The 24,545-nt window shown below is 36.8% G+C and overlaps 1 protein-coding gene across 20 annotated transcripts in view; it reads right to left on the reverse strand.

Annotated features, from left to right (window-relative positions):
- The window catches only part of khdrbs2 (KH domain containing, RNA binding, signal transduction associated 2), a 143,420-nt gene that overhangs the window by 112,019 nt on the left and 6,856 nt on the right, over window positions 1–24,545 (reverse strand). For all 20 annotated transcript variants that reach the window (XR_005281757.1, XR_005281762.1, XR_005281763.1 and 17 more), the window contains exon 2: window positions 4,665–4,792. Coding sequence is in view for 9 of the 20 variants with exons in the window: in XM_038296429.1 (XP_038152357.1) it covers window positions 4,665–4,792 (128 nt within the window). In the remaining 11 variants the exon portion in view is untranslated. The remainder of the gene's footprint in view (window positions 1–4,664; window positions 4,793–24,545) is intronic.

A 24,545-nucleotide genomic window follows, 5' to 3' on the forward strand; every position in this document is an offset into this window, starting at 1 on the left:
GAGCAACCTGCATCTCCTTATGTGCCATAAAGAGATATTTAGATTTTTTTTTTACTTAAGTCATAGATTAGTCACATTGATTTTTCATGACTGTTTTTTTTTTTTTTTCTTAATATTAAGTCATGCAGATGACTTTTTAAGCAACAACTTAATTATCTTGCATTTAATTACTCTGCAGTGAGATTGCAGCTGCATGCCTGGACCAGCATTGTTATATGGCTGGTTAAACAAATGGTTTGCTTTTCGCCACTATTTTGCCAGCAGCGACAGATAGTCATTAAGTATATGATTTATTAACAGAAATGAAAAAAAAATGAAAATAACAAACATATTATACATCAGAGTAGAAGAAAGCCATTTGCTGTGGGTTGCTCTTGCCTAATGGTGCCTAATGTTGCCAAAGTAAAGTAGATCTTGGAGCTGAGACATAAATCTAGGGATCACTTTGATCTAAAAACTATTTTTTGATTCATACATTATTAATTCTTTGTAAAGAAAATTCTTTAAAACTTGATAATATGTCACAAGGTCAACATTTTTTTTCTTCTTTATTTAGTTTTTTTGTAATGGGTGCTTTTCAAGGAGCTGCATTATTATGCTGACAATTATAATTAACTGAAAGTAGAAGATGTTTCAGACAGGAACACAGCAGTAATAGGAAGAGCTGACTGTGCGATTAAGCCACAGAAGCTGTTGGACAACTCCTCCGTCCCTATAGATTGCAGCTTTATCTAATATAGAGAGACAAAAAAATCCAATTGAATCTAAGGGAGCATCATTTTAAGTCAGTGTTTTTCCATTTGGCATTTCTTTCTTTTGTGATTTTATAAACCAACCATTTATGTGCCTTGCTGTTCTTTGCAAGCTGCACACTTTTCATTAGTTAGAAAAATGTCGTCTAAGATGTAAATGGCTAAAAAAGAATATCATATGTATGTTCTGTTCAAAAATGTGTGTATTCTTAGTATGCATTTCGCCATACTTTTAAACATACTTTATGGGATTTACATGAACATTTGCAGTTCACCGTCTTCTTTAAGAGGAAGCAGACTGGCATTTAAGAATAAATAGTGTAGAAACAAAAAGTCAATACAAATTACTTAGAATGCTTTATTACTTTTACAACAGTGAGGTTTTTATGTAACAGAAAACTGTTACCACAGGTCCTTTAAGACTCTCCAAGTGAAAATGTTTTAAAGATAGACTGAGAATTTTTTTTTTCATTGCAGAATGAAGAAATATCTAAATGGCAATGATTCTCAGGAGTGGAAGAAACTAATCCATGATATCAGTTACTTTTCAAACATTGTAGTTATTACACATTCAGTCTGGAATTTATGTATTCAATGTTTTTGCTGTTGTATAAATTGGTCTGATGTAATATTTAAATAATAAACGTGCTTTATTTTGGTAGAGAGGATATTCTCAATTGAGGTTTAGAAGTTTGTGATTTAGATTTCAGTGAAATTGCACAGTCCAAGGTCTAATTCTGAATGAAATACAGACCAGCAGACTGCTCTGTAAAAGCAACATAATGCTTTTTTGGAGCAGCAAATTAATAGTTTTAAATCTACAACCAGCAACTGTTAATCAAACTAAATGCATTTTCAGATTCAAATAATTACCCTAAGCAATTCAACCAGTGAACTTATCTAAATCAGCCTGACTGAAGAGCGGGTCCGCATGGCTTACAATTTTAATGAAGCTCAAATAGATTTAAAGTTTGAACAGTCACACAATGCCGCTCACTCAGTTATCAACTCCAAATGTTCACACTTAAATTACCAAAGAACCAGATGCATTGTTATTTCGAGCTGGTGGTCAAGCATTTTTTTTCTATTAAAATGCATTTTATTTGTGCAATATATTTAATTCAGTATCTACTAGATTTAAATAAAGAAAAATAATACAGGGATATGATTAGAAAACTGCTTTATAGAGAATGATGTATATTTTTATGTTAATAAAAATATTTTTAAATATTTACTTCTCATATAATAGCAATCCCCAATGATCAATGTGATGGCCTGCAATCTCACTGACAGCCATGTTTTAGTTCTGTTTCAGTTCTTTCTTTTTGTGAATCAGACCTTGCATTTCTCGATTTGTTACTTTTTCAAGTACTCATTTTAGAGATTATAAAAGTATTATTTCCCTTTTGTTTTATCATTTGTGGCACATTACATTGAGTCAGAACCACATCCTGTAGAACAAAGTAATACGTTTGATAAAAAAAGATGCAAAGAGAAATTGCCCAGCTGATATAATGCATTCATGCATAGGAGATCCAATGATCGGAATCTAAAAATCTGATCTTTGTCCCAATCAGTGAACAAACTGCTTTTAGGTGCTAATAGGTTACAGCAGCCCTTTGAGCTGGAAGCTATTGAAGGATAATAACACAGGATCAGTTAAGGGTACACAAAAAGTTACAAGAAACTAAAGTGATGAGGGTGAAGCTGCTCTGTTCATATTAAAACATTTGCTTGAAGCTCCTATCTAGAAATACTAAAGAAGAGAATTGCTTTGATGATACCAAATATGACTACCCCCAATGTTTCCTTCCTCTTCACTATCTATCAACCACACCTTCAGCTTTAACACCCCAACCGCTAAAACTACACATCAAATCTTGGCACTGTGGACATTAAAAATCAATCCAATTAGTTAAAAATGTTATGGGCATGGAGTATTTGTATGCTTTAAGATTAAAATATGAATTTATAGCAAATATCACTTCCAGGTAGTATTTTCAGATTGCAATATGACCTTTTCTATATTGAAATGATGATTGGTAATGACGATATCTATCAAGGTATGGCAGATTTTTTGGGCTTCAACTTCCAGAGTGATTATCTTACTGTATCTATTGGTTGGTCAACATGGCAATCTTTGTGACGTGTTCACTTAACGCCACTGTATGTGCTCATTCATTGCCAGTTTCCACTCGCCACTCACTTCCTGTTTTGATGTATTGAATTCAATTCAATCCAATATAATTTAACTGTCCCTTCTGGTAGACAGATTACCAGATGCATCTCCAATTGATTGTGCTGTCCAGTTGAATAGCATGTATATACTGTATATATATATATACATGCATTCCACCTCCTCTGCTTATGGAATACTATAACTTGATGGTAATAGCAGTCAAGTGGTTCCTGTTTTGTTTTTGTTTTTTCTGAAATCTGCAATCTTCTCCTTTGTGTTGTTTACTTTCAGGATAAGAGGATTCTTTCCACACCATGCCACAAAGCAGTTCACCAGCTTCCTGTACTCGGCTTCTTGTCCCTCTCTGATGCACCCAATAAGTGCAGCAAGATCGAATTGCTTCTGTGGATGACAAGACTCTGTCTTATAGAGTTGGAGGTGTACAGAATAAAAAGCCATGGTGAGAATTCCCTGTGCTGCTCCAGTGCTGTTGGCATAATTAGGCACTGGACCCTTTAGTCTCACAAGCTGAGGTCTGTTTTTAAGGTGGTCTTTGATCCAGAAAAAAAAAAGTCCACTATACCTTTAAATGCAAAGCATATGAAAATAAAAAGCTTTTTCATACTAAGTTGAACACAGGTGGGATTTATTTAGTATGGATCTTGCAGAAACAATATTGATTAATATGTTAACCTTTTAATGTAAGTTTCGAGGTTTGAAGAAATAGCCTCTATAAAAAAGTAGGTTGTAATTATTTTGACATGGCTTTACATAGCACTAAGTTTGTAGATATTCCTTGTTGCAGAGAAATGGACAGAAATGGAAACATTTCAGAGATAAAAAGTAAAAATGTTATTTAGTTAAAAAAAGAGAGATTTTCATTCAATAAAACCTTTAATTGTAGTCCAAAGCTTAAAAAAATGACCAACCATAAGTAAGACACAAAATCTTTTACAATGGAGTCTGATTAATTAAAGGGAAGTTCAGCCCACTTACATCAGCTCTAATTTTTGATTTTCTGTTCCAACGTTGTTGTTTTTTATTTCAGACATACACATAACACAAAGAACCTAATATAAATAATTAATATCTTATTATTAAAATTCTCAGATCTTTTTTTTCCCGCTCATATTGATGGATGTAATGAGTGATAACTCTAATTATAGACAGTGCAGCAAAACATAAGGATGTAACTAATGATACAGCCCAGAATCAAAGACAGTGAAAAATGAATAACACAAAGCGTGAAATATATTCATACCTTGTGCATGAATCTGTGATTGGAACTGGTGCTTTCTATGATTACAGTGGAAGTAAAGCTTTTCGCTTTTGCTCAAACTGCTCCATGTTGCTAAACTGCCTGCTGGAGAAGTCTCATTAGGCTACGTTTCAGACTTTACCAGTACCAGCATTGCGTTACTCAGAATCCTGAGCGCTGTGTCACAGTGATTTATGACCACTGTTCTTCACTGTACCCTTGGGTGCTTTAGTGTACTGAAAACTTGGAGTTTTGATGACTACATCTAAATAAACAGACGTCATTAAGGAGCCATGGCAGTTTCCAGCTCAGAGGGATTTTTAAATGTTAGTGTTTGTGGGAAAGACCAGCCAAACATGAAAGGCCACATTTAAAGTCATCCAGCAATTAACCGATTGTATCACAGCAAAATATAACACACAGCATTGGTTTTAGAGCTTCAGTGTCTTAGTGATTCAAAGCAGCACTTTCTTACCTTTGGATACTGTTGGACAGGTATAAGAACCCTTTCAGAAAGCTTGATGTTTTTATTGCTGATAATGTCAAGGTATTTTTTCGTGTCATTATCTTTTTTCAGCTCATCCCCTTCGCACTTTCCGATCTCTGCGGGAAAAAAATCACAATGCAGAAATTAGAAAGGAATAATAGCATTTCATTTAAATGAACATGCTAACATCTTAAAATCAAATCTAAAGCTTTTATAAACATAAACAGTTAATTGGATTAAAAATACATCTAATATTGTATATTCTATAGTATTAAATATAGTTATTTTTAAAAAATCTTTTTTTGACTAGATTGTTTTAAACTAGAATAAATTGGAAATAAACTACATGATTGTGTTGAACTTACTAATTTTCTGCACATACATTTGAACTGCTTGTCTCGCAAGGTGCCCTAAAGACATTTGTTGTGAAATAGAGCAACTCAAATAAACAGAATTATTTTGATTAGATTGACAAGAAAAATGCAAACGTTGCTTAGTTCAGTGGTTCCCTAAATAGGGGCAGACCCCATAGGGGGGTCCTGGTGTGATTGCACGGGGGCATGGAGAAATGACTGGAATAAATTAAGATGTATTTTTTTTTAGCAAATGTACTGATTGCAAAGTGGAAATTTGTTTTACAGTAAAATAAAGAGTTTAAATAGAAATAACAAGATTCTAAAGGTAGTAGTGTTGGGACTTTAAGGAGAATATTTATTTAATTGCGATGCTTAATACACTGCACATGACTTATCTTTCTTCAACTGTCGAAAAGTTATTTGAGGGTTAAAGTTTATTTCAATTAGAGGGGTGTGTGAAAACTTCCCTGTGCACTAAAGGGGGGCCCAGCCAGAAAAGTTTGGGAACCACTGGATTTGTGACATTTCTCTGTTGTTGGCTCTTAAATTGTACTCAACATAACAGAAGCATTCACTCTCATTGTAGTTTTAATCTCTCACTTCAAAGGTCACTGATCTCTACACACATTAGAACCCACATCAATATAAAAAATAACCTTATAAAACCATATTACCTAGTTTTTAATTTATTTTGATTAGGTAAAAACTGATTAGAGTAGTTACGTTTATTTTAAAAATAAAACTAATTTCAGTCAGTTTGACATCTAGATGCTGTCTTTTATTTTATTTTATTTTATACCATAAAATGTTTCACCAGAAATGAAACAATCCCTAAAAAAGAGAAATTGGGAAATCTCTAAAAACACTTTGCAGTTAAGATATGTAAATCTGAGAATCAGGTTTGTTATTATTTTGAATTGAAATCAAAAAGTAAAACAGAGGTGTCAAGCAAATAATGTACCCCTGCACAATTACAATAAGCCTTAATTTAATTGATGTATTATGCATGCATTTTGATGAAAGTCCACGCAATATTTTGCATTTTTATGTAGATTAAACCCAGATCTTGTCATAATTGAAGGTGACTCTGGACGAGAGCAACTACAGAGGCTGGAGAAGGTTTAAGAGGTTTTATTGAGAAACAAGGCAGTGGACATGAACTGGAAGCAGTTTGGTCTGGTCAGGTTCTTCTGGGCTTAGTAGAGAGGCTGTGGTCCGGTCTTGGGGGGGAAGTGTCCCCGGTGGTCCGTGTGCTGACCAGTACTCTCTCCCTGGTTGGAGGTTCGAGGGTGGACAGGCAGGTGATCGCAGGTAGGAGGGCTGAACGGTGGTTAACCCGAGATCCTTCTCGGGTTCCTGGTTGTTTCTCAGGCAGAGGGTCCAAGGTCTAAGGTTCACGGCTGGGTCCAGGGGTCAGAAACAAGGGTTCTGCAGAAAAAGGATCGAAAATGGATTTAGACTAGGGTTTAACTTTTACTAGGACTAGGCTTGGGTTTGGTCTGTTACTAACGCTGTGACGTTAACAAACTGACGCCCTCCTCCTGGTTCCAGCTCCTTAAGAAGGGTGGTGATCACCTCAGATGTAGTGCACCTGCCCGTCCATCCCTGCAGAGGAGAGAGAGGGAAAAACTGGCCTGCACCCGGATAGAACCCAGAGTGTGACAGATCTGTAGCATCACATCTTTAAGAAAATGGAATCACAAAAAAATTAAATAAGATCTGCTGAAATATGGTGGTCAGTTGTGCAAAGAAGAAAGGTGCAGAACAAACAATTTGCCGCAGGGATGTCTTTATTCAAACTCCAGATTTAAAAAAACTCTTGTTATCACAAAAAGCAGGATTTGTTCAAGTTAGATGGATCTAAACTCTTTCCTGAAATATTCTTTCACTAATTAAACAGATGTTGTAAATTGTATTTTTTGTATTGTATTATCATGGTTTTTAAGTAGAGGCAGTAGAGGACGCAATGACGTCACAGGCCAGCATGCTCTGTGTTTACAAAAGTAAACATGGATGGTAGTGCCGGAGCACATCTGGAGATCTTTTCCAACCATAAAAACACAATCTTTTCAAGATGGTTAAACATAAATACTGCTCTCCGCATCTTGGTTGTTGTTTTTCTTGCAGCTTCTTCATAGCAAGGCCCAGAATAGTGACCTTTGTTGGGTATTAATGGCGTTCAGGTTGGATGAATGCAACCTGGCCATTCAGAAACAGGTTGCATTTGAAAAAAATCTGATTTGTCCGGATTCAGGACCACATAGCTAAGTGGCCTGGGTCACATTGGGAAAAAATCTGATCTGTGTTGTTCAGACAGCCATGAAAAGATCAGATACAGGTCGCATATGGGCCAAAAAATTGGATCAGGGTCACTTCAGGCTGCAGTGTGACTGTGAACGTAGCCTACGATTTCCTAAGAGCAGAGAGCTAAAATGACTATATCTCTGTCATGGTTTTAGTTCTGGTCAAGTTTTATCTCTGAGTTCTCATTGGTCTTATTTCCAATTTTGTTGTTTTTGATTGTATTTGAGTTTTTAGATATTTCTAGTTTGCCCTCTTGTGTCAGACTCCTTTTCCCTAGCACCCTTCCTGCCTCTGTTCACACCTGCTCCCAATCGGCTAATTAGCCTGGTCTTTCTTTCTCTCTGCCATATATTCTCCTCCTGTTCAGTCACTCTTTGCTGGTTTATCGTCATTTCTTTGCCTCCTTTTTGTAAGTATTCCTGGTTCACAGTTTTTGTGGCTTTTATGGATTTATGTTTTGGATTTTTGCTTCTGTTGAGCTTTTTGGTTAATTAAATATTCAAGAAAACACTTCAGCTTTTTATGTCTGCATTTGGGTCCTGTCAAACCTCCACCCCCACTGTGACAATCTCAACGAAATAGAATATCATTGAACACGTTATTTATTTCAGTGTTTCAATTAAAAAACTGTAACTTGCATATATCTTCCTCTCAGAATGTTTTGGCTGTTTATTTCTGTTAAGTCTGAATTTGGATTGAATTCTACATTGAAAATCTAACTTTAGTCTTATTTGTAAAATGTTATATATTACAATTAAAAACATTTTCATCATGAAGAAATGTTAGCCAACTTAAACACTGATATTTATGTGATGTACATAATAAGCATTTAGGCATTTGATCAGAGCCTCTTTTGCATTAATTACTGCATCAAATTCTGGGTGGTCAGCAAATGAAACTGTCGAAGTACTAGGAAGCTCAACTTGCTTTATTAGCAACTTTCATCTTCTCTGCATTGTTTGAGCTGCCCTGAATTTAAATACCACAAAATTTTAGGTCTTTATCCTAGCTCCTCCTTTTTCACCTTTTGTGGGGTAAACAGTGACAATAATATTGTGAGTAGCAAAGTAACTATAGACTGCTAAGCTGAATGCTGGAAGCTTTCAGCCTTTAGGACATCATTACGCAATGGAAGGACGTTCGGATGATGCTTGTCAAATCTTGGACCACAGCCTCACAAAAAAAGAACTATAAAAAAGCTAATTCAACCTGGAGAGAAAAACTGCATTTAGGTTTTATTGACATGAATAAAATAAATTATTTGGTGCTCAGGCCCTGGTGGAACACTTTGATGCTGCGAATTGACATCCACTTAGATGAGTAACCGAGGAAAAGGATTAGAGTATTCCCCTAAGTATAGCGTTGCAACTATTGTTGTAGTGCCATATTTTAACATTTCGTTACAGATTGGAAAATAAATTCAAATAAAAAAAAATAATAATTAAGGCTTTCAATTGAGGTGTATGCAACAGATACACATAATATTCATTTCACTTGAGAATAGAAATATAGATAATAGGCAAGAAAGTCAATTGTAGTTTTAAGCAGCATTTAATGAGAAACCTTTATTCTAGCCAGCAGGCTGTCACTAAACTCAGCTTTCAATGGTTTTACAGAAAAAAGGAAAAAAAAAATTTACATTATTTAACCCAGAAAAACGTGATTGCTGCTATCATATTTCTGTAGTACGTTCTAGAAAGCAGCAGGAGCCTAAAGATCAAAGAAGTAAGACTGCACTTTGAAGGCTACTTGTTTCAGTCCTACTGTCAGCTTAAAAAAAAAAAAAAACTCATTTGGGGGGTGGATTGGATGAGTAAAACCTTCTTAGTGGCTTTTCTGGTGCCCCTGATCCTCTTTGTTTCACTGCCCAAACTGCATCAGCACTGCTTCTGAGCAGGAGTGAAAACACTGTATCAACTGCACAACAGCGAGCTGTATGTGGGCAATTCCCCGAGTTAGGAGATGAGGTTTCTCCTGAAAAAGAGAGAATTTGCTCAGTCAGCTTGCCATGGCTTAAGGTTAAACACATCGGCTTTGGACTGTATGCAGTAACACAGAGCACCGAGAGAGACAAAATACCAGTTTAAAGTACATCTATCTAAGAAATGTGTGAGAGATATATACACTATATTGCCAAAAGTATTTGCTCACCTGCCTTGACTCACATATGAGCTTAAGTGACATCCCGTTCCTAATCCATAGGGTTCAATATGACGTCGGTCCACCCTTTGCAGCTAGAACAGCTTCAACTCTTCTGGGAAGGCTGTCCACAAGGTTTAGGAGTGTGTTTATGGGAATTTTTGACCATTCTTCCAGAAGCGCATTTGTGAGGTCGCACACTGATGTTGGACGAGAAGGCCTGGCTCTCAGTCTCCGCTCTAATTCATCCCAAAGGTGTTCTATCGGGTTGAGGTCAGGACTCTGTGCAGGCCAGTCAAGTTCATCCACACCAGACTCTGTCATCCATGTCTTTATGGACCTTGCTTTGTGCACTGGTGCACAGTCATGTTGGAAGAGGAAGGGGCCAGCTCCAAACTGTTCCCACAAAGTTGGGAGCATGGAATTGTCCAAAATGTCTTGGGATGCTGAAGCATTCAGAGTTCCTTTCACTGGAACTAAGGGGCCAAGCCCAGCTCCTGAAAAACAACCCCACACCATAATCCCCCCTCCAACAAACTTTACACTTGGCACAATGCAGTCAGACAAGTACCGTTCTCCTGGCAACCGCCAAACCCAGACCCGTCCATCAGATTGCCAGATGGAGAAGCGCGATTCGTCACTCCAGAGAACGCGTCTCCACTGCTCTAGAGTCCAGTGGCGGCGTGCTTTACACCACCGCATCCGACGCTTTGCATTGCACTTGGTGATGTATGGCTTGGATGCAGCTGCTCGACCATGGAAACCCATTCCATGAAGCTCTCTGCGCACTGTTCTTGAGCTAATCTGAAGGCCACATGAAGTTTGGAGGTCTGTAGTGATTGACTCTGCAGAAAGTTGGCGACCTCTTCGCACTATGCGCGTCAGCATCCGCTGACCCCGCTCCGTCAGTTTACGTGGCCTACCACTTCGTGGCTGAGTTGCTGTCGTTCCCAAACACTTCCATTTTCTTATAATACAGCTGACAGTTGACTGTGGAATATTTAGGAGCGAGGAAATTTCACGACTGGATTTGTTGCACAGGTGGCATCCTATCACAGTTCCACGCTGGAATTCACTGAGCTCCTGAGAGCGACCCATTCTTTCACAAATGTTTGTAAAAACAGTCTGCATGCCTAGGTGCTTGAATTTATACACCTGTGGCCATGGAAGTGATTGGAACACCTGATTCCAATAATTTGGATGGGTGAGCAAATACTTTTGGCAATATAGTGTATATATATATATATATATATATATATATATATATAAATTACTATAAGGAAGGGTTTGTATAATTTTTTTTGTCTGTTTTTTAAAGCCACATAAAGATTTGAAATTAATTTTACCAACCAAATTCTGTAAATCATGTGTAAAAGCCAGCAGGTACAAGCTGAAACAAAAAAATAATGCAGCTTGAAATATTTTGAAACCTCAGTATTCATTTTTACCATGTAGTTAAGATGAGATTAAACCAACTCAATACAGTCTTGTCTTTAAACTTTTATTTGAAAACCTATATAAACATTTAAGATTTCATTACAATTTTTTAACAAAACTTTTCAGTGGGATACTGTCAACAATACCACTACCATTTAATATCATAGGAAAAGTAGTTTTCCTCTACAGGTTGACATTTCACATTTCATACTTCCTTAAAAACATGTATTTAAAAAGAACAATTAGTTAAATGTAATATGTAGAGCAATATATATAGTTTTTCATAAACAGAAGTCAAAATACAAACCATATCACCACAAGCTGCATTGTTGCATGCCTGAGTGATTGCATGTAACAGTTTCAGGTTGAATATATTACGATTCACTTACTGTGATTACCTATAGCTGTTCTGCTTGTTGCTTCCATTTCCATTCACTGCATTCGAATGGCAAGAAGGTAGTTTTTACAATTCAACTTAATAGTCCAAAGATCAAACATGTCTGACAGACAAACTTTCACTTTATGGGAACCATCAATTAATGTATTTCCTAAATCATTAACTGATACACACACACCGTGTGCAGAATTATTAGGTTAGTTGTATTTTTGAGGATTATTTTTATTATTGGGCCACAATTGTGTTCTCAATCAACCCAAAAGACTCCTTAATATCAACTTTTCTTTTTTTTTGGAAGATTTTTTTTTTTTAGAATTGGCCATTTTATGAGGATGTCTGTGTGTGCAGGTAAATATTACTGTGCAGAATTATTAGCCAACGTAATAAAAAACAAATATATACCCATCTCACTTGTTTATTTTCACCAGGTAAACCAATATCACAAGTCTTGACTCAAAATACAGAAATAAATATTTGCGACATTCAAAAACAAAAAACAAACAAATCAGTGACTAATATAGCCACTTTTTTCACCATAATGCTCAAAAGCCTTCCATCCATAGATCCTGTCAGTGTCTTCATCTGTTTGCGATCCACACTGCATGCAGCAGCCACCACAGCCTCCCAGACACTGTTCAAAAAGATGCACTGTTTTCCCTCCCTGTAGATCTCACATTTCATGAAGGACCACAGGTTCTCGATGGGGTTAAGATCAGGTGAACAAAGGGGGCCATGTCATTATTTTTCTCATTTTAGACTTCTTCTGGCCAGCCACACTGTGGTGTATTTTGATGCATGTGACGGAGCATTGTCCTGCATGAATATCATGTTTTTCTTGAATTATGGTGACTTCTTCTTTTACCACTGCTTGAAGAAGGTGTCTTCCAGAAACTGGCAGTAGGTCTGGGAGTTGATCTTGACTCCATCATCAACCCGAAAAGGTCCCACAAGCTCATCTTTGATGATACCAGACCATACCAGTACCACACTTCCACCTTGCTGGCGTCTCAGTCGATAAAGAACTTGCCACCCTTTACTGTCATGCCCATCCGTCTGGCTCATCAAGACTCAGTCTCATTTCTTCAGACCAAAACACCTTGGAGAAAGCAGTCTTCAGACATTTCTTGGCCCAATCTTGCATTCTCTGGGGGCGACAGTGGCGTTGGATGTAGGAGTTTGCCCTGAAATCGAAGGGTTGACGGTTCAAGCCCCGACTCTGACTTTCAGTGTCGTTGTGTCCTTGGGCAAGACACTTCACCTGCATTGTCTACTGATGCTGGTCAGAGGGCCCAGTGGTGCAAGTTTACGGCAGCCCCGCTTCTGTCAGTGAGCCCCAGGGCAGCTGTGGCTACAATGTAGCTTGCCACCATCAGTGTGTGAGTGTGTGCATGAATGGGTGAATGAATGTAGTGTAAAGCGCTTTGGTCAAGTCTTCTAACTTGAATAAAGGCGCTATATAAGTACATGCCATTTACCATTTTACCAATCTTGACGTTTTGTCTTGTGTGTCTTGTTCAAAGGTGGCCTTTTTTCGGCTTTCCTTACCTTGGCCAGGTCCCTGAGTATTGAGCACCTTGTGGCTTCTCGGCACTCCAGACAGCTCTGAATTATGGCACAACTGGTGGCTAATGGCTTCCTGGCAGCATCACACTTGATCCTTCTCAATTCATGGGGAGTTATTTTGCATCTTCTTTTTTCAACATGCTTCTTGCGCCCCTGTTGGCTATTTGCCATGAACCGCTTGATTGTGCGATGATCACGCTTCAAAAGCTTGGCAATTTTGAAACTGCTGCACCCCTCTGAAAGACATCTGACAATTTTCGACTTTTCAGAGTCTGTCAAATCTCTTTTCTGACCCATTTTGCCTAAGGAAAGGAAGTTGCCTGATAATTAAGTACACCTTACATAGGGTGTTGATGTCATTAGGCCACACCCTTATTCATTACAGAGCTACACACCACCTGATTTACTTAATTGGTAGTTGGCTTTCAAGCCTTTATAGCTTAGAGTAGGACAACATGTATGAACAGGATGATGCGGTCGAAATACTCATATTCTAATAATTCTGCACACAGTGTATACTTTTTGATCTTAAATCCAAAGTGTATACACTTTGGATTTAAGATAATAAAAAAATGTATCGGTTGTCAATATGCTCTATCCAGACCTCATCAAATGGAAACATTTTGAAATTTTGATGTTATCTTGTTTAAAGTGTTTAAAAAAAATCTCCTTTAAAGAATCCTTTGCTATCTGATTATTAATCGAAGAAATAATCCCTGATTAGTAAAATTGCCAGTTGCAGCTCTACAGGGAACCATTAAACTTTTTCATATAAAGAGTATTACCCTTTTCTGAATACTGCTTTTAGTCCACCTGACAATCTCAAATGTCACTTGCCAAACTCCTGAGTGTTTTTTTTATTGTTGGTTAAGATCAAATGAATGACTTGTAACTATATAATACAGAGATAAGAAACAAAATCAACAGAAACATGAACTACAATCAAACATATACAATATAGACATCATATATATATATATATATATATATATATATATATATATATATATATATATATATATATATATATATATAGACATCATTATTTTAGAATATTCTATCAAAGCAATGTGGAGACTGTAACATGAAATGTTGCAAGTAAATACCAGAAAAACAAATATTCTTTATAGTACCAGCTGAGCTTGTTTAAAAAAAAGTCTGAACAACAGTAAAACTGATCATAACTATATAAGGCACCATTGGCTCATTATACTAAAAGTAAAACTTGGTAGATTTCTAATAAAACTAATGTAGAAGCTGAATAAATGTTCAAAGTTTACATAAGTGATAATTCTGATATATATTTTTAATTCTCTAGCAAAATACTATCCTTCAGGGTAAACATCTTTAAATAATTTTAAAGTTTAATCAGCTGGATGTTCGAACAATCAGCTTTATTATTAAACACCTTCTGTGGCTTACCCTCTATGTGAAAAGTGTCAAGTGGACAGTCCTTATATCACTTTGTGTTTTAATAAAGGAGCAGCGTGCTTTTAGTCACTAGAGGCGCTTGATTCTTACATCCAGGTTTAGTCCCAATAAGGCCACTGGCAACACCAAACTGTCACTGTAAAATCTGATAGTAGAACATTTTAAATCAGAAGATAAAGAAATCGTCAAGTTGTGGTCAGTGTATATTCAGACAGTTGGATTTATTGTTTAAAACCAAAATTTAAAAAACGAAAGAAAAACATCAGTAATTCCATTTTTCATCCCACATGAAAAATTAGGTAAGAAACTGTTGTCTGATATTTAGTTTTCAGCACTAAATGAAAATGAAAAAAAAACTAATAACGAGCATGGTTTTTGACCCCACAGGATTATATGAGGTGCCCCCAGGGACATAAATCAGAATTAACTTGCATATACACATATTAAATTACACTCTTCCATATATTATACTGAAAACCTCACACAAACACTAGTAAAAAGCTCTCACATAAACTAGTGAAAACATTTACCTCTTATATAATCTACTCAAAAGCTCTCATATACCCCGTTTACACTACCCTTAAAAAACTGAGCCGAGACCGGTCCGAGCTCAGTAACTGAGATAACTTGTTGTGTGTGAACGGAAACAACCTGAACTGAACTGAGATAGACATAACCGGACCGCGCTAACTGCAGACCAGTTCCCGAGGTGGGTTCGGCTCCGTTTTTTCCTGGCTCGGTTCTCTGATAACAAGACCGCATGAGCAGAACGCGTCATCGCCGACTGGCTGAACATGTCGATTCACACTCCAGAAAGTCGGCTTCCCAAAAGCCGACTTTCTCAAGTACATCCGCGCAAGGTTGCCGTCTTCGCCTGACCCACCGCAAACACCGAAGTACAGCAATAATAATCAAGCATAACTTTCTGAATGTGACGGGCGCCGCCATTTTGATTTGCTTGATTCCCTCCTCCTTCGTCTTCTTCTTCTTGGGTTTTACGGCGGTTGACAAACAGCGTTTGGTGCATTACCGCCACCAGCTGCTTGAGTCCCTCCTTCAATCCTAGCAGTAATACCGCACATCGTCACTAGGAGGCGAGGAGTCGAGATAACGGAGATAAGTGTGACGTGTGAACGGTCGTCAAAACTGAGCTTGGCCTGGTTACCGATCCAAGCTCGGACCGGTCTCGGCCTGGATCGGTTTTTCAAGGGTAGTGTAAATGGGGCTATACAAAGTAGTGAGAACTGTTCATATAAACTGGTGAAAAGCTTTACCTTTCATACACACTACTAGAAAGCTTTCATATACACTATTAAAAAGCTCTCATATACACTACTAGAACGCTCTCATATACACTACTAGAACGCTCTCATATACACTATTAGAAAGCTCTCATATACACTACTAGAAAGCTCTCATATACACTATTAAAAAGCTCTCATATACACTGCTAGAAAGCTCTCATATACACTATTAGAACGCTCTCATATACACTACTAGAAAGCTCTCATATACACTATTAGAAAGCTCTCATATACACTATTAGAAAGCTCTCATATACACTATTAAAAAGCTCTCATATACACTGCTAGAAAGCTCTCATATACACTATTAGAACGCTCTCATATACACTACTAGAAAGCTCTCATATACACTATTAGAAAGCTCTCATATACACTGCTAGAAAGCTCTCATATACACTGCTAGAACGCTCTCATATACACTACAAGAACGCTCTCATACACGCTACTAGAAAGCTCTCATACATGCTACTAGAAAGCTCTCATATACACTACTAGAAGGCTCTCATATACACTATTAAAAAGCTCTCATATACACTGCTAGAAAGCTCTCATATACACTATTAGAACGCTCTCATATACACTACTAGAAAGCTCTCATATACACTATTAGAAAGCTCTCATATACACTGCTAGAAAGCTCTCATATACACTGCTAGAACGCTCTCATATACACTACAAGAACGCTCTCATACACGCTACTAGAAAGCTCTCATACATGCTACTAGAAAGCTCTCATATACACTACTAGAAGGCTCTCATATACACTACTAGAACGCTCTCATACACGCTACTAGAAAGCTCTCATACACATCACTAGAACGCTCTCATATACACAACTAGAACGCTCTCATACACACTACTAGAACGCTCTCATATACACTACTAGAACGCTCTCATATACACTACTAGAACGCTCTCATATACACTACTAGAAAGCTTTCATACATACTACTGAAAAGCTATTAGCGGATTTCAGTTGAAACGGAAGGTGTTTCAGTGAAACAGGAAGGACCGTCATTACACCGGAAGTTGTTTTAAACGGAGGTCATTCTGGCTAGCTCCGTACATTTTGTGCTATCTCCGGCCGAAATTGTATCAAATAAAATGATTGATTCATGCTCAGCTATCCGCTAAACAACTCACAGAAGCATGGGCATTACTCGACTTAATTTTTTATGTTTTTGCTTCAACAGAGATCCTTTTCCGGTGTTGTGCGAAATTCTGTTCCCATGTGAAAATCTGTTCCACCTGTGTCGGGAGCGCGCCGCGCATTGCAGCCACATAAGCAGATCTGATCATTTCCCAGGCCTTTCGGATCATTTCTTGGTTAAAAAAAAGTCGTAAAATTATACAAGGTTGAGACATTTAGTTTAATCAGCCGCTGTTGTTTACAAAATTGTAAAATAAAAAAAATAAATGCGGTTTTCTTATGCTGTTTTGTGTTGTTATTTTAAACGCCAAGAGAATCAGTCTATGAGAGCGTTCTAGTAGTGTGTATGAGAGCGTTCTAGTAGTGTGTATGAGAGCGTTCTAGTAGTGTGTATGAGAGCTTTCCAGTAGTGTATATGAGAGCTTTCTAGTAGTGTGTATGAGAGCGTTCTAGTAGTGTATATGAGAGCGTTCTAGTAGTGTATATGAGAGCGTTCTAGTAGTGTATATGAGAGCGTTCTACTAATGTGTATGAGAGCGTTCTAGTTGTGTATATGAGAGCGTTCTAGTAGTGTATATGAGAGCGTTCTAGTAGTGTATATGAGAGCGTTCTAGTAGTGTATATGAGAGCGTTCTAGTAGTGTATATGAGAGCGTTCTAATAGTGTATATGAGAGCTTTCTAGTAGTGTATATGAGAGCTTTCTAGTAGTGTATATGAGAGTGTTCTAATAGTGTATATGAGAGCTTTCTAGCAGTGTATATGAGAGCTTTCTAGCAGTGTATATGAGAGCTTTCTAATAGTGTATATGAGAGCGTTCTAGTAGTGTATATGAGAGCTTTTTAATAGTGTATATGAAAGCTTTCTAGTAGTGTGTATGAAAGGTAAAGCTTTTCACCAGTTTATATGAACAGTTCTCACTACTTTGTATGAGAGCTTTTGAGTAGATTATATAAGAGGTAAATGTTTTCACTAGTTTATGCTTTTTACTAGTGTTTGTGTGAGGTTTTCAGTATATTATATGGAAGAGTGTAATTTAATATGTGTATATGCAAGTTAATTCTGATTTATGTCCCTGGGTGCACCTCATAGGATTAAATCCTACACCAAAAACCAAAAATATCTCTGATCTGGTCTTATATCTGTTTTGTTGCCTAACAACAACATTGAGAGCTTACTTGTAAAGTGTTGCTTTTGGCCACAAAACTCTTATATATGCAACCACTGTATATTGATCTAAAAATATTTCAATATATAAGTAATAATAGTATATAAGTATATAAGTAAAAAATTAAAGTAAAATTACCATGTTTAAGAATATATGTGATGAATTTTAAGATTCAAGGCTTATCTTTGTTCAGCTAGCCTAAAACATATTAATGAAGTTAGTAAAAAGAACAGTCCACTTCAATTCGCTACAAGCATGCTTGGCATGGGGGATTGCTGTCCGGTCAATGAGTCGATGCCATCAGCTGGTTTTTCTTAGACAGAAAACTTTGAAGCAATTTGACTGTACGATCTGTTTGAAAGTGCCTTGCTGTGACGTGTTGTGAATTTGTGCTATATAAACAAACTGCATTGAATTGAATACTTTTCAGCATCAAATTACATGTGCAGCAACAGAAAACAAATTACAGATGCATTATTTTTTTTTTTAGAAAAAACATGTTTTCAGCTTGATTTTTGATCTGCAACTATAGCTTTATTAGATTATGATTACACACAAATATAGTCTTTTACTTCTACTGGAATGGACTCCTTTTTATCTTATTTTTTGTGGGCTGTAAGTGGAGCTTTACACTGGGGGTTGGAAGATGTTTTTTTTAAAGGGTTGACAGAGAAACATGAATCCAGACAAAACAGGCATACAGTGATGAAATGAAACCTTAATCAATCCAATCATCATCAATTTCTACCAACATAAATCTGATTAATATCTAGTCTGCTTCACTGTCACATCACACTGGGATTTGATGAGATAAAACAGAGCATGAAGCATGCACATCATCATACCCAGTGGAGCAAACTCAGGGCTGTTCTGGAATCTGAAGTGTGCTTTGAGTAGACAGATATTGCGCACATTAAGCATCCTTCTTTGTCTGCTTTCATTTTTTCACTCTGCTCGCTTTTTTTGCTTTGTCTATGTGCATAAAAGAGTGGGACCTTGAATAACATCAAATCTGATACGTAAGCTTAAAAGGCAGGGTAACTAAAACAAGGAGGTGTATGGTGGTAGTAGGCCTTTTTGAATCACACCTATCAGTTAAGAAACTATGCTCAGAAAGTGCTAAACCAACCCAAGCTGTTATAATATTGTACTTTGAATTGTGTGCTGCTGTGCAAAATGCAGTCGGAGGCCAACAAGCAGAAGGTTTTTTTTATTAAGTGCTTGCTTAACAGAAGATTTAATTATTCACAGATTTCTTCCAGCTATTGAACAATATAAAGATGCTCAGATCAAACATTGGAAAATGTTGCAATGCAGAAAAAAGGAAAGCTGGTGTGGAGATTCAGCTACAGCATGAGATGGGCAATTAGCTTTGGCCTTTTCTTTCATATACAAACTGATGAAAAACAATAAATGATACAGTGAGAAAATAGTGTTTGTTCATATGCCTATAATGTGTTTTTAACTGAGCTGCACTGAAGCAATGTAGTCCAATTACTATGCCATGATCAAATTTTCTGCAGAGTCTAAAAGCAATCATGTTTGCCAAAATTTACACATAAAAAGTGAAGGGTAATTCATCTTTTTAATTACAATGGGTTTTTTTAATGATTACTTTTCTCTTAAATTACCAATACACCAGGTGGAATTAAAAACCGCATTGATAAATATTTATCAATTTGTATTTTCATTTGCACAAATAAAATCTGAAGGAAGGCAAGGGTATAAGAAATGGTTTTATGAGGTTTGAACAATTGTATTGATCATGGTTTTATCTTTTATTCATGCTTAGTTACACTTTTTTTTTCTCAGTTGCCATGCAACAGCTTGAAATAACATTACAGGGGACATATCCCTATATATACATTTTGTCTTTAGAAGTCCAGAAAAGTTTAAATTAATCATTTCAGTTCTTCATATATTTAGATGTTATTTGGGTTAGATTATTTCAGTCGTTATACTTTTCACCACTCTCTATTATTTTTTGTGATATGTTACTCAGTATTTCCTGTAGAACTGCTAAACAGTGATCGTGGATTTTATGCTAACAAATCCAGCAAATCAGCAATTTTTTTGTTCCTTGCTTTACATTTTGTGGTTCACGTTGAGAGAAGCTAAGGCATATAACAGAAAAATGTATGTGTTTGGTTAGTGGGTGTATTAACTCACACAAACCCTCAAACCATCCTGGAGCATCAGAACCATTTCAAAGCACCTGGCTGAATGAAAGTTTTCATGTAAACACACCTAAATCAGTGTGAAAAGTCACCCTAATTTGCATGAAGCACTTCAGGGGATGAGTGCTTTAGCAACCTCGGGCAGAGTTAACCGTAGTAGTTTTTGGCACCATGCAACTGACTGGGGTGGCATGTTTTCCAATCACCCTCAGAGGCAGCAAAGCATTTCAGAAGGACAAAACAAAAAAATTATGTTTAAAAACTAGTTTATAATTTTCTATTGTATCACTGCATGGATAAATGCAAACTGGCACCACTATGAGCTGGAGGCACTCCTGTTGCCTTGAGAAGAGCTTGTAGTCATGCATTGTCCCACTGGATTAAGAATAATACATTTTTATTAAGGACCTTTTACAGAACCATCCTTTTTTGCATTAGGTGTTCCAAATGTGTTGGGGAAACAGTTTTTGACAGCTGAAGCAACAAGGCACCATGATGCAGGTGTGGATGTTCGCTCTGTGTTAAAATGACGCTGGATTCGGGATGAATTTTAACAATAACAAGAGCAATAAAAAATTAGTTTCAGAGCTGGCAATAATTAAAAACAGATTTTAATTCATCATTCAAGGTAACAACCAGTGTATCAATTCTACTAATAGTGCACATTTTAGGGGCCTAACGCGTCGGCTTAGCCTCTGAAGGCATTATAACGTTTATATGTTTCTTTTATTTTTATTTCTACCCCATTAGCTCACTACATACAAAGTTTTCCTGCTGGTATATCGTTTATTATTTTTGTGTTTTGCTCAGTTTGTTAGTAAATAAAGTTATTCCGAGTTTATGCTTTTAAAATGATAACACCTTATGTGCACAATGGATGAACAAGGCTTGACTAAGCCAGTCAAAGTCTCCCAGCAAAGTTTTAAAAATGAAGAAAAGTCCAAGATTTGTTGTGAAAAAGTGCAAAACAATATTTGATTCTAAAGTTAAGACTCGATTAGCAATCAGAAAACATTACGTTGGTGTTGACCGAAGATAAAGCTGTGGAGTTGATGGATGCTTGATAAAACATCCTTAACAACACTGATTAGGGGAACTCCCAGGGATTTAGGGCCCAAATAAATGTCCCACCATAGCCAGCCATTAGGTCAGCAAACAATATTTGAAAAAAACTTCAATAAAACTGCATATGAATAATTTTATTACATTTTTGGTTATGTGAGAAGAAAAAAAACAGATTGTAGAAGAAGCAATAAAAATACAATCAAATAAATTTTACATTCAGTAATATATAACAAAAATTATAATAAATAATAAAATCAGTAGCAGATTTAAACTAAGTAAAGTAGGATGACATATAGAAAACTCACATCGTTTATTGTATTGTATGAGGTGAATATAATATAATAGAGCCACAAGTGAACCACTGTTTAGATTCAAAGCCGAACAGTGGTTAGGAGTCGTACATCAAATAAGTATACACATTTAAAGTTAAAATCTGTGTAATATTATATAAAGGAATGGCAAGGATGAAACTACTATGTCAAGCTTCCTCTTGCAATCCCATTTGCAATCACTGAGTCTAAGGCCTGAATAAACAACTTTTTAATCTCCGATCCAATTTTTTTTTCCATTACACACTGACTAAGGAGAGAGGCTCCGACTAGGCAGGGTGGGCAGATCTGGGCAGATTTCTTTCACTTCTCTGTGCTATATAGAAATTAAAACAATTTTCCACATTTCACTTGGTCAGAATATGAAAAGTTATATATAAAAAAAACAAACGAACACTGGGATATTCTATAAAACAAAGCCCCACTTAACGAGTCTGTGCAGCATCTCAAACCAGAGCACGTAGAGAATGTTCATATGCCTATATTAAAAACATCTATGTCTAAAGAACAGAAAAACACAGCAATAAACGCAGTGGGGTGGTTTGTATGCTGACTGAGGCAGTGAGAGGTGATTCTTAGAGCGAGATCTGTGAAGTTTATCGAAGTTTTTCCATTTTTCATAGAGGTGAGAGTGATATGTCACACTCACCTACTTTGTCTGGTCCTCTTTTTTTTTGTGGTGCTGAAAGAGGATCACTATTTTACGATCTCCATTTTTCTCTCCTCTAGAAGTTTTTTTTTTTAAGCGATTGATGAACTTTTTGTCTCTCATTGTTTTTGTGAGGTTCAAAGAGGATCACTACTTTATCTGTTTTTGCCATCCTGAACTTCTCCTATCGTGAGTAAAGTATTCTTTTTTAATATCTCATTCATTGTTTTTGCAAGAGGCTGTCCTGCTTGCTGTGAATGCTCTGTACAACTCAAAAACTGACTCTTCCATGCCATAAACAAATTTTATTTTATATTTTTCCCCAAAGCGGATGTGTTTTACTTTGTAACTGCATCTCGCTTCCTGTCAGACCCATGAAATTGCCACTGAATTGCTGCGTTGCTGAACTAAAATAGACCTGGGGTCTATCTCAGTTGGACCTACGCAAGCCCCCTTGCATAAAATCAGGTTGGGTGTGATCATCCCCATTGAGTTTCAATGAGCGCTAGATGCCACAAACTCGTCCGACACAATTTTCTGTTGGATCGGATATAAATTCAGATTAGGTTTTTATCTACAAAACTGTGGACTCATGATGGTATCAGATTTGTGTTGGAAAATACATATATGAGGCTAATGTATGTGGTTGTTGCTATTTAAACTTCTGATTTCCAGATAATCTAAAAAATGTTTTGATTGGATTGACAGCAAACACTCAGGTAAAACACTATACGTTTTTTCTACTTCCACTGTGGTTGACAGCATAAGCATTAAAAAGTGAGCCTTTAACTAAAATGTCAAATAATTCTATTAATGATGCAAGACTCTAAGATGGTTAAAAAGCCCAAGGACTCGCAGCAGGAATAAACACACAAAACAAAACAGAATAAAAATGTACCTAGCACAGAGGCAGCTACATCTAGAACAACAGGAAGGTAAAATTAAGGGAAGGGAAATAAAAATAGATTCCATCCATTCCTTCTACAGTGTGCTATTCTTTGTTATTCTATCTAGAAAAATCATAGGATAAAATATTTCATTTAGAGATTGTAGCCTGAGCATATGTAAAAAAAATAAAATAAAATAAAGAGGTTTGAATGCTTTCAAACTTGTCTAATTAATCTCCCTCACTTCACAAATATCTTAGTAAACATGATTTTTGTAATTAAGTTGATATGTGAGATTACTGTGCAGGCAACAACTACAGACAAGAAATGTTAAATGGTTTATTGACAAAAGTGAAATAACGAGCCTCTCTCCAAGCTTAACTGGAGGACTCCAGGCTCAGGACTGAGGAAGAGAGAAGTGTCTATTTAAGGAAGGAATGTAAGGTCATTTATTTATGATAATGAGAGCCGTACTCATCATTTGGAGTGGAAGGGTTATTTTTTATCACGAACTGTCATTTCCTTCTTTTATCTGCGGAATATTGCAAATATTAGAAATATCCTGTCCAGGGGTGATGCTGAGAAACTAGTCCATGCATTAGTTACTTCAAGGCTGGACTATTGTAATTCTTTACTATTGGAATTGGAACACTCTGGCACCTATATCACATCTCTTATCTAATGTCTACAGTCAAAGCTTTGCAGATTCAGTCCATTCACTCATTTCTGTTTCCAAGAAATACCTCTGACCTTGGAATTTAATTATATTCGACCTGTGCACTCATTGTAAGTCATTCTCTGTAGAGTGTCTGCTACATGTTGAAAATGTGATCCAAAATCACATCTCTTTCCTGAGATGTAATTTCAGCGTCCTTTTGATAGGTCACACCAAAAGAGCTGCCGTTTATCTGTCACAACAAGCTCGGTCAGCTCTGTATCCTGGGCAGGCCATAATAGATACAAGGAAAATATGAGCAATAGCTGATGAACAATAAAGAAAGGCAGATAAGCGGGAATCAATTTTCCATATTCATGGTAAGAAAGAAAAAAATCTCTAAATCAGTTGTATGACTTTGAGCTGCACTCTGCAGTGCAACAGCAAAAAAGATAAAAGCAAAACATTGCTACATACCTCATATGGGAGGAAGGAAGGAAGGAAGGAAGGAAGGAAGGAAGGAAGGAAGGAAGGAAGGAAGGAAGGAAGGAAGGAAGGAAGGAAGGAAGGAAGGAAGGAAGGAAGGAAGGAAGGAAGGAAGGAAGGAAGGAAGGAAGGAAGGAAGGAAGGAAGGAAGGAAGGATCTACAAGATCTAACAGATCTAACAATCGGGATTTAGACAGACACACTGTCATGAAAGGATAATTCAAAGAGTGTGTATTACCCCTTTCACACTGACCGCAAGATCTTTTTAAACCAGGGAACAACCGCCTTTTAGTGGCAGTGAGAACGGCTCACTGACGCGTGTCTACCCAGGTGAAACGACGCGGCAAGCGACCCACGTTAAAATCGCCTCGTT

This window comes from Cyprinodon tularosa, unplaced genomic scaffold (assembly GCF_016077235.1).
Source record: "Cyprinodon tularosa strain WSP-4 unplaced genomic scaffold, ASM1607723v1 ctg37, whole genome shotgun sequence".
Lineage (NCBI taxonomy): Eukaryota > Metazoa > Chordata > Actinopteri > Cyprinodontiformes > Cyprinodontidae > Cyprinodon > Cyprinodon tularosa.